A 13,641-nucleotide genomic window follows, 5' to 3' on the forward strand; every position below is an offset into this window, starting at 1 on the left:
TCAGGATGCCTTTTGACAGGTAACTGCAGCTTTTAAACAAAGAACAGATGAGAAGCAACGTGGCCTCATGGTTAGAGCATGGGCTTGGGAGTCACAAGGACCTGAGTTCTAATCCAGATCTGCCATTTGTCTGCTGCGTGACCTTGGACAAGGCACTTAATTTCTCTGTGCCTCAGTTACCTCATTTGCTAAATGGGGATTAAGACTGGGAGCCCCATGTGGGACTTGGATGGTGTCCATTCTGATGACCTTCCCAGACTGAGCCCCTTCCTTCCTCTCCCCCTTGTCCCCCTCTTCATCCCCCCATCTTACCTCCTTCCCTTCCCCACAGCACCTGTATATATGTATATATGTTTGTACATATTTATTACTCTATTTATTTATTTATTTTACTTGTACATATCTATTCTATTTATTTTATTTTGTTAGTATGTTTGGTTTTGTTCTCTGTCTCCCCCTTTTAGACTGTGAGCCCACTGTTGGGTAGGGACTGTCTCTATATGTTGCCAATTTGTACTTCCCAAGCACTTAGTACAGTGCTCTGCACATAGTAAGCGCTCAATAAATACGACTGATGATGATGATGATGACCTTGTATCTACCCCAGTGCTTTGTTCAGTGCCTGGCACATAGTAAGTACTTAACAAGTACCATAAAAAAAGATATACATTAAAGCTGGGTGTCGGTCTTCCTTGGTCTCATCAACTAAATTAATATGCTCAGAAAACTGAGTGATGGGCCAGCCTCTTTTTCTTTAAAAGACAAAAATACTGACAAATCAGTTCTGTTAAGCGGTCACTCCTATTTGTAACAGAGTTACCATCCAGTGCAGTAGTGCACTTCCCAGAAGTCACCGGAGGCGCTTGCAGCCTTTGGCTTAATTTAAACTGATGTTTTGGAACATCTGGGCTCAGATTAGGAGAGAAATTAATAGCCATTTCTTAGTAACTCAGTCAAGTCACGCTTGTTTATTATACAGAACTTTCCTATTGGATAATATTATTTAAAAGGAATTGCACATAATATAACCATGGTTCAATGTGCCCCCCCAGATGGAGTTCAATGAGAAGGAACTGCGAAGAGAAATAAGTTATGCAATCAAAAACATACATGGTATCAGGCAAGTGATTCATTTTTTTCCCTTGGCTCCAGTTCAGGATGCCTAAAAAATAAATATGTATGTGAGCGGCTGATGAAGTGGTCTTTTCATCATTCGAAGTAAAGGGCAGAGAGCTGGGAGCCCAGAGTGATGAAACTATGATTTGGTTCCTCCAGTGATTTTCCGTATGACCTCGAACAACTCACTTCACTTTCTTGGGCCTTCATTCCCTAATAACCTGCTGCAAAGAGGTAGGATGAGAAATAGCTTGACCAAGTGGAAAGAGCGAGGACCTGGGTTCTATTCCTGACTCCACCACTTGCCTGCTGTGTGACCCTGGACAAGCTACTTAACTTCTCTGTGCCTTAGTTTCCTCAACCCTAAAATGGGAATTCAATACCTGTTCCCCCTCCTACGTAGATTGTGAACCCCACGTGGGACTGTGCCAGGACTGATTAACGTGAATCTACCCCAATGCTTAGAACAGTACTTGACACATAGTAGGCTCCTAACAAATACGATTTAAAAAAGAGAGGGGAAAAAAAACCCTCATAATTTTTCTTTCAACCTGCATGAGGCATTTCCAGTATGTGATTCTATTTTCCTTGGGGGAGCTGGTCTCCTTGTGGATGACCAAACTGAGGAACAGAGTGGGATGATGATTTTACTGTAGATTTTCAGTTTATCATCACTGATGAATTTATCAGCTTATCAGTAATGAGGCTGCAAGGGAAGTTTAGGTATCTTGAATCTCCTACCAGGGCTGATTTTCCTAAACAATAGTCCTCAGTTTTCTTTTTTTCCCCCTGAATTTCTCCCTCCTTTGGCCCCTGAATTCATTTTCCCCTTTAACAGTTACACAACCCCTTCCTTCCCTGTCATTTAAACTGAATATTATTGAGGTCCATCATTCCCACAAAAGGTAACTTCTTGGTTCGGGATAAATCGCTTTGACACTTCCCTTCAGTCCCCACGTCCCGAGATGTCTGTCTCTCGTCCCACAACGAGTTTACAGTCTAGAGGGGGAGACTATGTAACCGCATCTGTTACCCCATCTGTAAAATGGGGATCAAGACTGCGAGCCCCATGTGGAACATGGACTGTGTCCAATCGGATTAGCTCGTATCTACCCTGGGGCTATCGTGCTTGGCACATAGTAAGTGCGTAAGAAATACTATTAAAAAAAATGAGGAGCAGAGTGTGCAGATTGGTTGTAGTGGGAGATCAGTGATTTTGAGTAGAAGGGAAAGCTGACTGAGTGCTTAAAAGTCTATAATAAGGAGTTTCTGTGAGGATGAAGAGATGGATGGGCAGCCATTGGAGTTTTTTTGAGGAATACCTTGATTGGGGAAGGGCTTTTGCTTTTGTTTCTTAGTCAAAGTACTCCAGTGAGCTTTTCTAAAGATCTTACATGCTTTCCTCTAAAATGCAAAATTCTATTTTTACAGGACAGGCTTGTTTACTCCTGACATGGCATTTGAAGCAATTGTTAAAAAACAAATTGTGAAACTTAAAGGGCCTTCATTGAAGAGCGTGGACCTTGTGATGCAGGAGTTAATCAATACTGTCAAGAAATGTACCAAAAAGGTAACTTCAAAATGATTCCATTATGCTTTCTGGCAACCCGTTACCACCTTGGAGTTAATTTGGAAACTGCAACTGTTTTGGAATGCAATTAACCCTGTCCTCCATTCCACCTCCCTCATCTCCTAGAAAGGGGAGGGAAAAGAGGTGGCTGAGTTAGAGGCGTGTAAGTATACAAAAAAATGTTTTTCACCTATTCAAGGGGTTTATGGCTCCTATTCGCTATTACCCCACACTTCATGGGTATGTACAATTTGAGAAGGAGGCATTCCATGGTAAAGCATATGGGTTGCATATGCTAAATAATGCCCGCTTAATAGTTTAACTGACTTAGGAAAGTACTATAGGACCACAAGACTGCTGCATTTGTGTCCTTTAGAGTTGCCAATTTCTGTGTCACTGGGTCCAGTTTTCATGCCCCCCCCACTCATCACTGAAACCAGGAAATATGAGCCTCCATACCCAGCGCTCTTTTATATATGTTCACTCAATTGTGCACTCAATTATTTATTTTTCTTCCCCAATTAGAATATAAGCTCCTTGTGGCCAGGGAATGTGCCACTTCATTGTTTGTATTTCCCAAGCACTTAGCTTAGTATATCAGTCTCTCCAGTGTCTCGGAGCCAGCAGAAAACAAGATGAGAACATCTTCAGGGTTCTAGAATACTACAGTTTGTTCATGGCTTTCAATTGGCTTTTCTTAACTAGGATTTATTCTCTGTCTCTTTCAAGAGTCACTGAAAGAATGCCCTGATTCTCAAATGTCAGCTTGTGCCATTTATCAGCCTTCAAAAAACATATTAATACTTAGATGGACAGTAGACTACTCTTTTTTTTTCCTTTCAGCAAGCTAGAATTATCAATAGATTCAGGAGGGGTTTGGCTAACTTCCATAGATGAACGGTCTGTGAAGGAATCCTTCAGGGGAAGTTGTGATATGGAAGGAAAAAGTTAACAGTATTAGATGAACGTGATCAGCCGTCATGAAGCAGGGGGTAGCCATGTGTTTTGGATTCTGTCCTACCACCCAACATGTCTGAATGAGACCCATGAGCATTTTTTCCTGGGTTGGATAAGTGAGGGTGGACCTCATCAACTCACAGCCATGTTGGTTGGTCATGGTAGAAGCACAGAAGCTGAGAGTAGAAGGCAGCTCTGACATCACTGCTGTGGCCACCACTGTTCTCCCTGTGATTGCCCTGGCCCATTCTCAGGCCATGAATGAATTAGAGTTTCTGGTCTGGTCGGAATTGTTGAGCTGAAGCAGTAGCCATGGTTTCGGCTACTTCTTCTTGGGTGACAGGAGAGAAGACAGCCTCACCTGAACTAGTCTATCCTAGGCTAGATGCCATCTCCACTCCTGTCCAGTGGCAGAATTGGCAGATCCAGTTGATGGGGCCAGAGACGAAATATAAAGCATCTTCTAATCTGCCTCTCCTCCAACCTAGCCAAGAGGAAACACCCCTCAAAAAGCAAAGTTTCCTTTTAAACCCCCTCACACCTATGTATTTGGGAAACATTTTGCCACTGCTTTCTTTAAAATGTAAAACTTCACAGTTGTGCTTTAATTTTCCTTTCTCAGAAGTCCTACATAGACCCACAGAATCACGTTCAGGTGGGGACTTAACAATTTTCAGACTTTCTGCCCCAGGCACATATTCGATGGCTCTTGAAGCCAGAGATTCCTTACTGAAATACAGGCTCTCTGAGATAGTGTAAACCTCATTCTCCAAAGAGCCATTGGATAATAAACTTTGTAAGTAAGTAATTTTGTTTTATGAAAGAATTACCTTTCAAGTGATTTCCTGTATAGAAAAAAAAAACGGGCACATGCTTGAGATTAGAATCTGGAATTGGGTTTCAATTGAAATAATGAAGTCCCACACTCACTGAGTTTTAAACACTGGGAAGTATTGAAAATTATATTTGCATTAGTTTATTTATTGTGCTGCTTTTCTCCTGGAAATCTTGGTGTTATAGTATTTTGATTGAAAGTTTGTCTTGGGATCAAATATTGTTATGAAATCCATTGAAGCTTTCTACAAACCAGTAGTTGGAGTTCCGCAATCGACTCTCAAAATAGCATATGTTTCTTCAGGTTTCGCCCTGCAATTTGTCATTATTATTCATTAGTCCCTTCGAAAAGAATTGCTTTCCTTGAATAGACCCTTTCTACTCCTGTGTTTAAAAGAAAAAAAAATCAGATTTATTTTGCAGGGCTCTTTTCCGCCCACAATTCGAAGACACTCTACTTGGCTAAAGATTGCAGAAACAATCCTTTAAAGCTTTAACCTTTCTTTGTGGGGATGGAGGGAAGGCATCTGGTCTGGCGAATGTATAGAGACAGAGGATTCAACAATTGTTGAATCTCAGGAAAGGTTGAAAGGAAGTGGAACTCGAGGAAGATGCTCTAGGGACTCGGTTTTGAAGAATTTGAGGAAACGTTAGGAAGTAGAAAGCTCTTATTTGTTAGAAGTGGTCTTCTGATGAATCAATGAATCAGTCATATTTATTGAGGGCTTACTGTGTTTAGAGCACTCTACTAAGTACTTGAGAGATGGTACAGTACAACAGAGTGGGTAGACATGTTCCCTGCTCACATCCAGCTACTGGTCTAGAATCTGCTCCTGTCTCCCATGAAATCCTTTCTTAGTACCACAGCTCAGAAGCATTCAAGTGGTTGGGGAGAGAGAAATGTGAGTGGACTGAGAACAGAAAGACTAACAAACCTGGGGAAACTACCCTTCCTATCACCCCGCCTAGATACCTGGCCACTTCAGAACCACACAGGGCCACTCAGATGGTCAGTCTCAAAGTTGGTTGGCTCAGAATTCCTCCCATTTAATCATATATACTGGTAGCTTACCACATGCAGAGTGCTGTACTAAGCGCTTGGGAGAGTACAAGTTGACAGATACATTCCCTGCCCTCAAGGAGCTTGTGGTCTAGAGGAACTTACAGTTCCATTCACACTGAGCCTCCCACTGTAAATTTCCTCCCTTCTGCATCACCTGTGCACTTGGGTCTGTTCCCCATAAACACTTTGATAGTCACCCCAGCCCCGCAGCACTTAGGTACATAGCCTTACTTAACCTCTTGTAGAGTGTAAGCTCCCCCGGGGTCGGGGAATGTGACTATCAATTCTATTGCACTATTTTAAGCACTTAGTAAGGTGCTCTGCACAAAGGGAGTGCTCAGTGAATTCTACTGATTTCTGGAAATTACCTTTTGACTCAGATGTCTGATGTAATACTGACCCATAAGACAAAAGGAGAGATCGGTTTCCTGCCTCAGACTGATTGATCATCAGTCAACCAGTGGTGGTTATTGAGCACTTATCCTGGGCACAGCATTGTACTAAGTGCTTGGGAGAGTACACTAGCATTTAGGCTAGGCACAGTCCCTGTCCACAAGGTGCTTACATCCATGCTCCTTGTGAGCAGCGAACATATTTGCCAACACTGTTATATTGTACTCTTCCAAGCACTTTGTATGGTGCTCAGCACAGAGTAAGCACTCAGAAATAAGACCGATGAGCCATTCCACCTTTGGGTCAGGATTCTTCTCAGGATGGCTGCTGAAGAACTGGCCCTTTCAAAATGCCACATTCAGTTCTGCCTTCAGTCAACGTCCTGGTGCTATGATCAGCGACTTGAGAATTGAGCCCTCTTTGGAACCAGGACTGCTGGCTTCAAAATCGGGATTATTCTGGCCCACACAGACTGCACGGTCAACTGAAATGCAGCTGTCTTTTGCCAAGTGTCGGAACAGGGGGAAAAATGACAATGCTTCATCTCTTGAAATGTAAAATCTGCAACATTAGTATACAAAATTATTCTTTTGTATATTGGCCTGTGCTTTGTTTTGAGAAAACCAGATGCATCACTACTGTTGCAAGCACTCAGCAAATATGCCAGTTCTTGGGCAAGGAATAAGGCGGTTGACAGCGAGGCATAAGCAGCATTAGGTAAAAAACTGAAAGTTCAGTCACCCAGATGAAACGGATACCATTTTGGCACCCAAGGGCATGATTTTCATTGTTCTGCCAAAAAGGATGAGAAGTAAAGATGACCTTTAATCTCTTCACACCCAAGGGTTAAAGAGGTCGGAAATTACAATGGGTAAAAGGACCAGTTATACTGAGCTAGAACCTTGTATGTCTTGGGGAGGGGGAATAACAGGTGAAGAGGGGATTGATCAGAGCACCTAGAATAGATTACTTTTTTTCATCAAGCAAAATAGCTTGAAACCCAACTGTGGGGTTCCGGCACAGCAGGTTTTTTGCATGAGCTGTTTCCCAAATGAGGTGAGAGGTGGAAGATCTGATCAGAAATAAGAAGGGCATTTCTTTCTCTTCCTTTATGGTTCATTAGGGAAGGAGTTGGAATAAAAGCCCCAAATTTAAGAGCAGGTTTCCTTACCCCTTTTTTGGCTGTGAATTGTGATCAGCTTTGTTATTATCATTGAGCAAGGGGCATGCAAGGTTTTATTTTTCTTGTTGTTGTTTGTATTCAACCTTCTCAACTGTTCTAAGCACTGGGGTAGGTAAAAGTTTCAGGTTGGACCCAGTTCCTATTCCACATGGGGCTCACAGTCTTATTCTCCATTTTACAGATGAGGTAACTGAAGCACAGAGAAGTGAAGTGAGTTGCCCAAGGTCACACGGCAGACAAGTGGCAGATCCGGGATTAGAATTCAGGTCCTTCTGACTCTCAGGCCCGTGCTGTATCCACTAAGCTGTGCCGCTTCCCCTGTTGAGTGCTTACTGTGTGCAGAGCACTGTACTAAGTGTTGATAGATGTTATCCCTGCCCACAAGGAGCTTACAGGGTACAGGACTCCTGCCACAATTACACTGCCACGCGGATTTGTGAAATGTTCTATATTTTTATTTTGGTCCTTGCCTGGTTGTATTCCCTTTTGCTACCACTTTAGCACTTCTGTGCCAACTAAGCCTTTGTGTTGTCACAGTCACCTGTAACACCTTTGTATGTATGTTTCATATGCGATTGCTTAAACATTAACATATACATATCCACTTTCTCTTCTTCCTCTACCTGTAAATTATTTTAGTGTCAGTCTCCCTCATTCAATTATAAATTTCTCGAGGACAGGGATCATGCCTGCTAACTCTACTGTATTCTGCCAAGTGCTAAGTACATTGCTCTGCACCCAGTAGATGTGCCACAAATACGACTGACTGAATTCAAGAACAACTTCCAGACCCTATGTACTGTCATCATTTCTTCTCTTGGGTTTTATCCAAATTTCAGCAGTCCATGAACTCTCAGCTTTATCCAATATTTCTGCTTCCTTAAGCTCTAAAAAGCAATGTTTTCAGCCTGCCCTACTCCCCTTCCAGTTATTTGAGAACTCGAGCCCTGCTAGTTTGGTTACTTCTCAGTCCACCTAATTATTTTGCTGAGATAGCTGCTATTCTGGTGAGTAATTCCTAATCCCTACTCTGGTAATTCCCACCCATGGGGAAACTGGATCTGCATATGTTCAGTGTGGAAAACTGAAGTTATATATAGGCATATGTAACTTCAGCTAGAATATACATAGCTAGATTATATATAGACTAGTCTCTCTCTCTCTCTCTCCATATATATATATATATATATATATATGTATAAATGTGTATGTTCTAGCCAATCCCCATCTCAGGGCAAATTGCATTTGGGCATCATCATCACCAGTATTTCCTGACTGAGGCTTATCCCAAGTCCAAGACGTATTACAGGGGATTCTTTTGCCAATTTAACCTTTCTTTGACTTAATAAAGCCCCGTTGCCTGCGGTCTTTCAGCTGTCAGATACTTGCTCGCTGAATAAATATTTATATTGCTACTATTTGGAATTTTTCAAATAGCCTACTGCTGTAATCCATTTCCTTAATATTGTTTAAGGAACTCCTAGGCTCCCTTATAATCTATTACTCCTAGTGTATTTTTTTTTCTTTTCTAAGAGTATGATTTATATCTGTGTGTGTGCAGTCTGAAAAGAGCGCATTCCCCTGCATCTTAGAATGTGGCCTGGAAAAAATCCAGGACTGCCGTTGTCCCAGCTGGGTACACCTGGTGATCCTGGAGTTAACCAACCATTTGGTTGATTCAAGATCTACCTTGCACCTCCCCCATATTAATAATAATAATAATAATAATAGTATTTGTTAAGCACTTACTGCGTGTCAGGCACTGTTCTAAGCTCTGGGGTAAGTACCAGCTAATCAGATTGTACACAGCCCTTGTCCCAAATGGGGCTCACGGTCTTAATCCCCGTTTTAGAGATGTGGTAACTGAGGTGCAGAGAAGTGAAGTGACTTGCCCGAGGTCACACAGCAGACAAGTGGAGGAGCCGGGATTAGAATCCAGGTCCTTCTGACTCCAAGGCCCATGCTCTATACATTAGGCCAAGCTGCTTCTCACACATTTTCACGATCCACTGAGGACTGCTTACGTCCCATCAGCCTGAGATACCCACGGAGGGACACCCACACCAGGCAATTACACGCTCAAACACAGAACTCAGATGGCATCCGAGGCAGAGGCTGAAATAGAGAAGTGGTGAAACACAGAGATATGAAGTCACCCTCCATCTGCAGAATGGATGGCTTCCTAATGAAGATAAATTCTGGGCATTGATATTTCATTTGGACCCTTGAAATTCTAATTATAAGAATTGTATGGTGCTCTTCTGAATGATCTTTTTTCATGATGATGATGATGATGATGGCATTTGTTAAGCGCTTACTATGTGCAAAGCACTGTTCTAAGCGCTGGGGGAGGTTACAAGGTGATCAAGTTGTCCCACAGGGGGCTCACAGTTTTAATCCCCATTTCACAGATGAGGTAACTGAGGCACAGAGAAGTGAAGTGACTTGCCCAAAGTCACACAGCCGACAGTTGGCAGAGCCGGGATTTGAACCCATGATCTCTGACTCCAAAGCCCGTGCTCTTTCCATTGAGCCACGCTGCTTCATGGTATTCGTTAAGCGCTTACTCTGTGCCAGTTACCGTACTAAGCTCTGGGGTAGATACGAGGTAATCAGGTTGGACACTGTTAACTTGCCTCTTGGGCCTCAGTCTTAATCCCCATTTTACAGATGAGGTAATTGAGGCACAGAGAAGTTTAGTGACTTGCCCATGGTCACACTTATATTAGAACCCAGCTCCTTCTGACTCCTAGGCTCATGCTGTCTCCACTAGGCCACACAGCTTCTCCTGGACATGATCTAGCTTAGCTCTCTTTATTTTTCTGGAACACCCAGGCAACCACAGAAATTCTCCCTGTCTCTTTGCCCTCCCAGGTTCACGAAGCCTAATTAGCCAGGGATTTAGAGAAAAGCTATTAGGTGTCAAGTTTACCTTGAAATAATTTGTATTGTTGTTCTCTTAAAGGTCACAAATTATCTCCTTCTGGCCAAATCCAATGGCCTCTCAGCTGTCTTAGACACTGTCGACCATCCCCTTCTCCGGGAAACACCATCCAACCTTGGATTTGTTGGCACTGTCCTCTCCTGGTTCTCTTCCTATCTCTCTGGACACTCATTCTCAGTCTCTTTCATGGGCCTCGTCCTCCCACACTCTAACTGTGGGAGTCCCTCAGGGCTCAGTTCTGGGCCCCCTTCTAGTCTCCATCCAAACCCACACTCTGGAGAAGACATTTGATCCCACAGTTTCAACTAATCCCTCTATGTAGATGATTCCCAAACCTACATCTCCAGTCCTTCTCTCTCTCTCCCTCTCTGCAGTCTCCCTTCTGCATCATCTATGTGCTTGAATCTGTGACCTTTGGACATTTGATATTTACCCCACCCCCATACCCAAGACACTTTTGTACATATCTTTAAATTATATATTATAAATTATATATTCATGTTAATGTCTGTCTCCCCTTCTAGTCTGTAAGCTTGTTATGGGCAGGGAACGTGTCTGCTAATTGTGTTATAGTCTACTCTCCCAAGTGCTCACTTGAGTGCTCTGCACTTAGTAAGCACTCAAATACAATCACTTGATCTTCTCCATTAAACTGTCAGCTCCTTGAGGGCAGGGAATGAGGATCCTGCAACTGCTATACTAATCACTGGAATGATTAGAGTGCCTAGTACTCAGTAGGTGTTCAGTAAATATTATTGATTGAGGCATTTTTTTCTCTCTGTTATATTTGCACTACTTGTCTTGCATTTTGCATCACATAACTGAATTGCACCATCTTGGTATTTGGCAGTTGGTAGCCAAGTGGGGCAACGTTGTTTACCTGCGGTCTTTTGGAGAGTCCAATCTGTAACATTTCAGTTGATACTGATTTTTCTCTACAGCTGGCAACCTATCCAAGGCTCTGCGAGGAAACAGAAAGAATTGTTGCTAACCACATTCGCGACAGGGAAGGGAAGACAAAAGACCAGGTGAGGATGAGCTTCTCTCTTACTGGATGGAGGAATAATGTTAAGTGGTCAGATCTCTTTATGAACGAGGCTAGGGAATTCAATCACTCAATCAATCAGTTGTATTTATTGAGCCCTTACTGTGTGCAGAACTTTATACTAAGCATTCGGGAGAGTACGATATAACAGTTGGTAGAAACAGTCTCTGCCCACAATGAGCTTAGTCTAGAAGGGGAGATAGACATTAATATAAATCAATTATGGGTACTCATTCAATTCATTCAATCATATTTATTGAGCACTTACTGTGTGCAGAACACTGTACTAAGTGCTTGGGAAGTACAAGTCGGCGACATATAGAGACGGTCCCTACCCAACAAAGGGCTCACAGTCTAGAACGGGGAGACAGACAACAAAACAAAACATGCGGACAGGTGTCAAATCATCAGAATAAATAGAATTAAAGCTAAATGTACAACATTAACATCATTAACATGCAAGAGATGTATATATAACCATATTTCTTAAGGTATTTGTTACATGCTTACTACGGACCACTGTACTAAGTGCTGGATCAGTACAAGGTTGGACAAAGCCCATGTCCCACATGGGGGCTCACAGTCTCAATCCCCATTTTACAGATGAGGTAACAGGCCCAGAGAAGTGAAGTGACCTACCCAAGGTCACACAGGAGACGAGTGGCAGAACTGGATTAGAGCCCAAGTCCTTTTACTCCCAGGCCCTTAGGCCACGCTGCTTGGATGCGTAGACTGTGATCCCCATGTGGGGCAAGGAAACAGTGTGGCTTAGTGGAAAAAGCCCGGGCTTTGGAGTCAGAGGTCATGGATTCGAATCCCGGCTCCACCACTTGTCAGCTGTGTGACTTTGGGTAAGTCACCCAACTTCTCTGTGCCTCAGTTACCTCATCTGTAAAGTGGCGACCAAGACTGTGAGCCTCATGTGGGACAACCTGATAACCTTGTACCTATCCCAGGACTTAGAAAAGTGCTTTGCACATAGCAAGCGCTTAATACCATTATTATTATTATTATTAACTGGATTATCTTGTACCTTGCCCAGCATTTAGTATAGGAAAAGCGCTTAATCAATACCAAAATTTTATTATTTGGGTGGCATGTGCAATTTTATGCTCCAAACCTGCACATCTTAAAGGAGCTGACCAACAACTTCTGATATATAAAAGACAAAAGTGTTAGGGTATTGAAACAGGAAAAATATAGGGTGATATTACCTTGCTTTTGTCAGCCTTTTCAGTCTTCCATTGCATTTCCTAACTAGGATTACTATCGTTTTTAAAACTCACTTCAACTATCGCATCATTGCATGAATACTGTGCCAGATCTCAGATTCCGTTCTTGAATTGCTTATTTGCAGCACAAAATGCTTTCCCGGTATCAATCATTACAATACACATTTTCACAAGCTTGTCCAGTTTTATACACAAGTGCTGTGGGACTGAGGGAGGGGTGAATAAAGGGTGCAAATCCAAGTACAAGGGAGGTGCAGATGGCAGTGGGAGAAGAGGAAATGAGGGCTAGTTGGGGAAGGCCTCTTGGAGGAGTTGGGCTTTTAATAAGGCTTTGAAGCTGGGGAAAGTGGGGAAAGCTGTTGGCTATGAAGAGGGAGGGCATTCAAGATAGAATCGAGGTATAGTGAGTAGGTTGGCTTAGAGGAACGACGTTTGCGGCCTGGGTTGTAGCAGGATAGCAGGAAGATAAGATGGGAGGGGGCAAGATGATTGAGTGCTTTGAAGCCGATGGCAAGGAGTTTCTGTTTGTTGCGGAGGAGGATGGGCAACCACTAAAGGTTCTTGAGGAGTGGGGAAACACGGACTGATAGGTTTTGTAGAAACATTACCCAGACATCAGAGTGAAGTATGGACTGGAGTTGGAAGGGAGAGAGAGGAGGCAAGGTGGTCAGCAAGGAGACTGATGCCGTAATCAAGGCGGGATAGGGTAAGTGCTTGGATTAACCTAGTTTGGATGGAGAGGAAAGAGTGGATTTTAGCGATATTGTGCAGGTCGAACTGACAGATTTAGTGATAGATTGAACATGTGGGTTGAATGAGAGCGATTATTCAAGGATAACGCCAAGATTTTGGGCTTGCGAGACAGGAAAGTCAGGGGGAGTACAGGGTTTGGGTGGGAAGATAAGGAGTTCTGTTTTGGGTATGTTGAATTAACATAGGCCTTTTTGTTGAAAAAGAGTCAACCCTTCTCTGGAGATTATGTAATCTGTTAGGTTAAATCGAGGCCATGGGAACCAGAGATTATATGTTCTAATGCTCATTCTTAGTCATCTTTACTGAGTAATTTTTTGGATAGAGCAGTATGCAGGGAGTTAGCTCTGGGTTCTTGGTTGTAGTGCCAGTTGATTTACTGACTGACCTTGGGAATGTTCCCCCACCTGTAAAACAGGGATTCTGTGAGGGTAGAGAGAATGATAGAAAGGATTTACACAAATTGACAGTCTTTATTGTCACGTAAGGCTTTTGAGGTGCAGCGGTGTATTGCATTCTGAAATGATGGGCCAGTAGTTAGTCAAGCAGCTGTA

General features: G+C 42.9%; 1 protein-coding gene across 10 annotated transcripts in view; it reads left to right on the plus strand.

Annotated features, from left to right (window-relative positions):
- The window catches only part of DNM3 (dynamin 3), a 346,807-nt gene that overhangs the window by 101,097 nt on the left and 232,069 nt on the right, over nt 1–13,641 (plus strand). For all 10 annotated transcript variants that reach the window (XM_038758051.1, XM_038758053.1, XM_038758044.1 and 7 more), the window contains exons 9-11: nt 1,053–1,120; nt 2,548–2,686; nt 11,002–11,088. In XM_038758051.1, coding sequence (XP_038613979.1) covers nt 1,053–1,120; nt 2,548–2,686; nt 11,002–11,088 — 294 coding nt within the window. The remainder of the gene's footprint in view (nt 1–1,052; nt 1,121–2,547; nt 2,687–11,001; nt 11,089–13,641) is intronic.

Source organism: Tachyglossus aculeatus, chromosome 16 (assembly GCF_015852505.1).
Source record: "Tachyglossus aculeatus isolate mTacAcu1 chromosome 16, mTacAcu1.pri, whole genome shotgun sequence".
Lineage (NCBI taxonomy): Eukaryota > Metazoa > Chordata > Mammalia > Monotremata > Tachyglossidae > Tachyglossus > Tachyglossus aculeatus.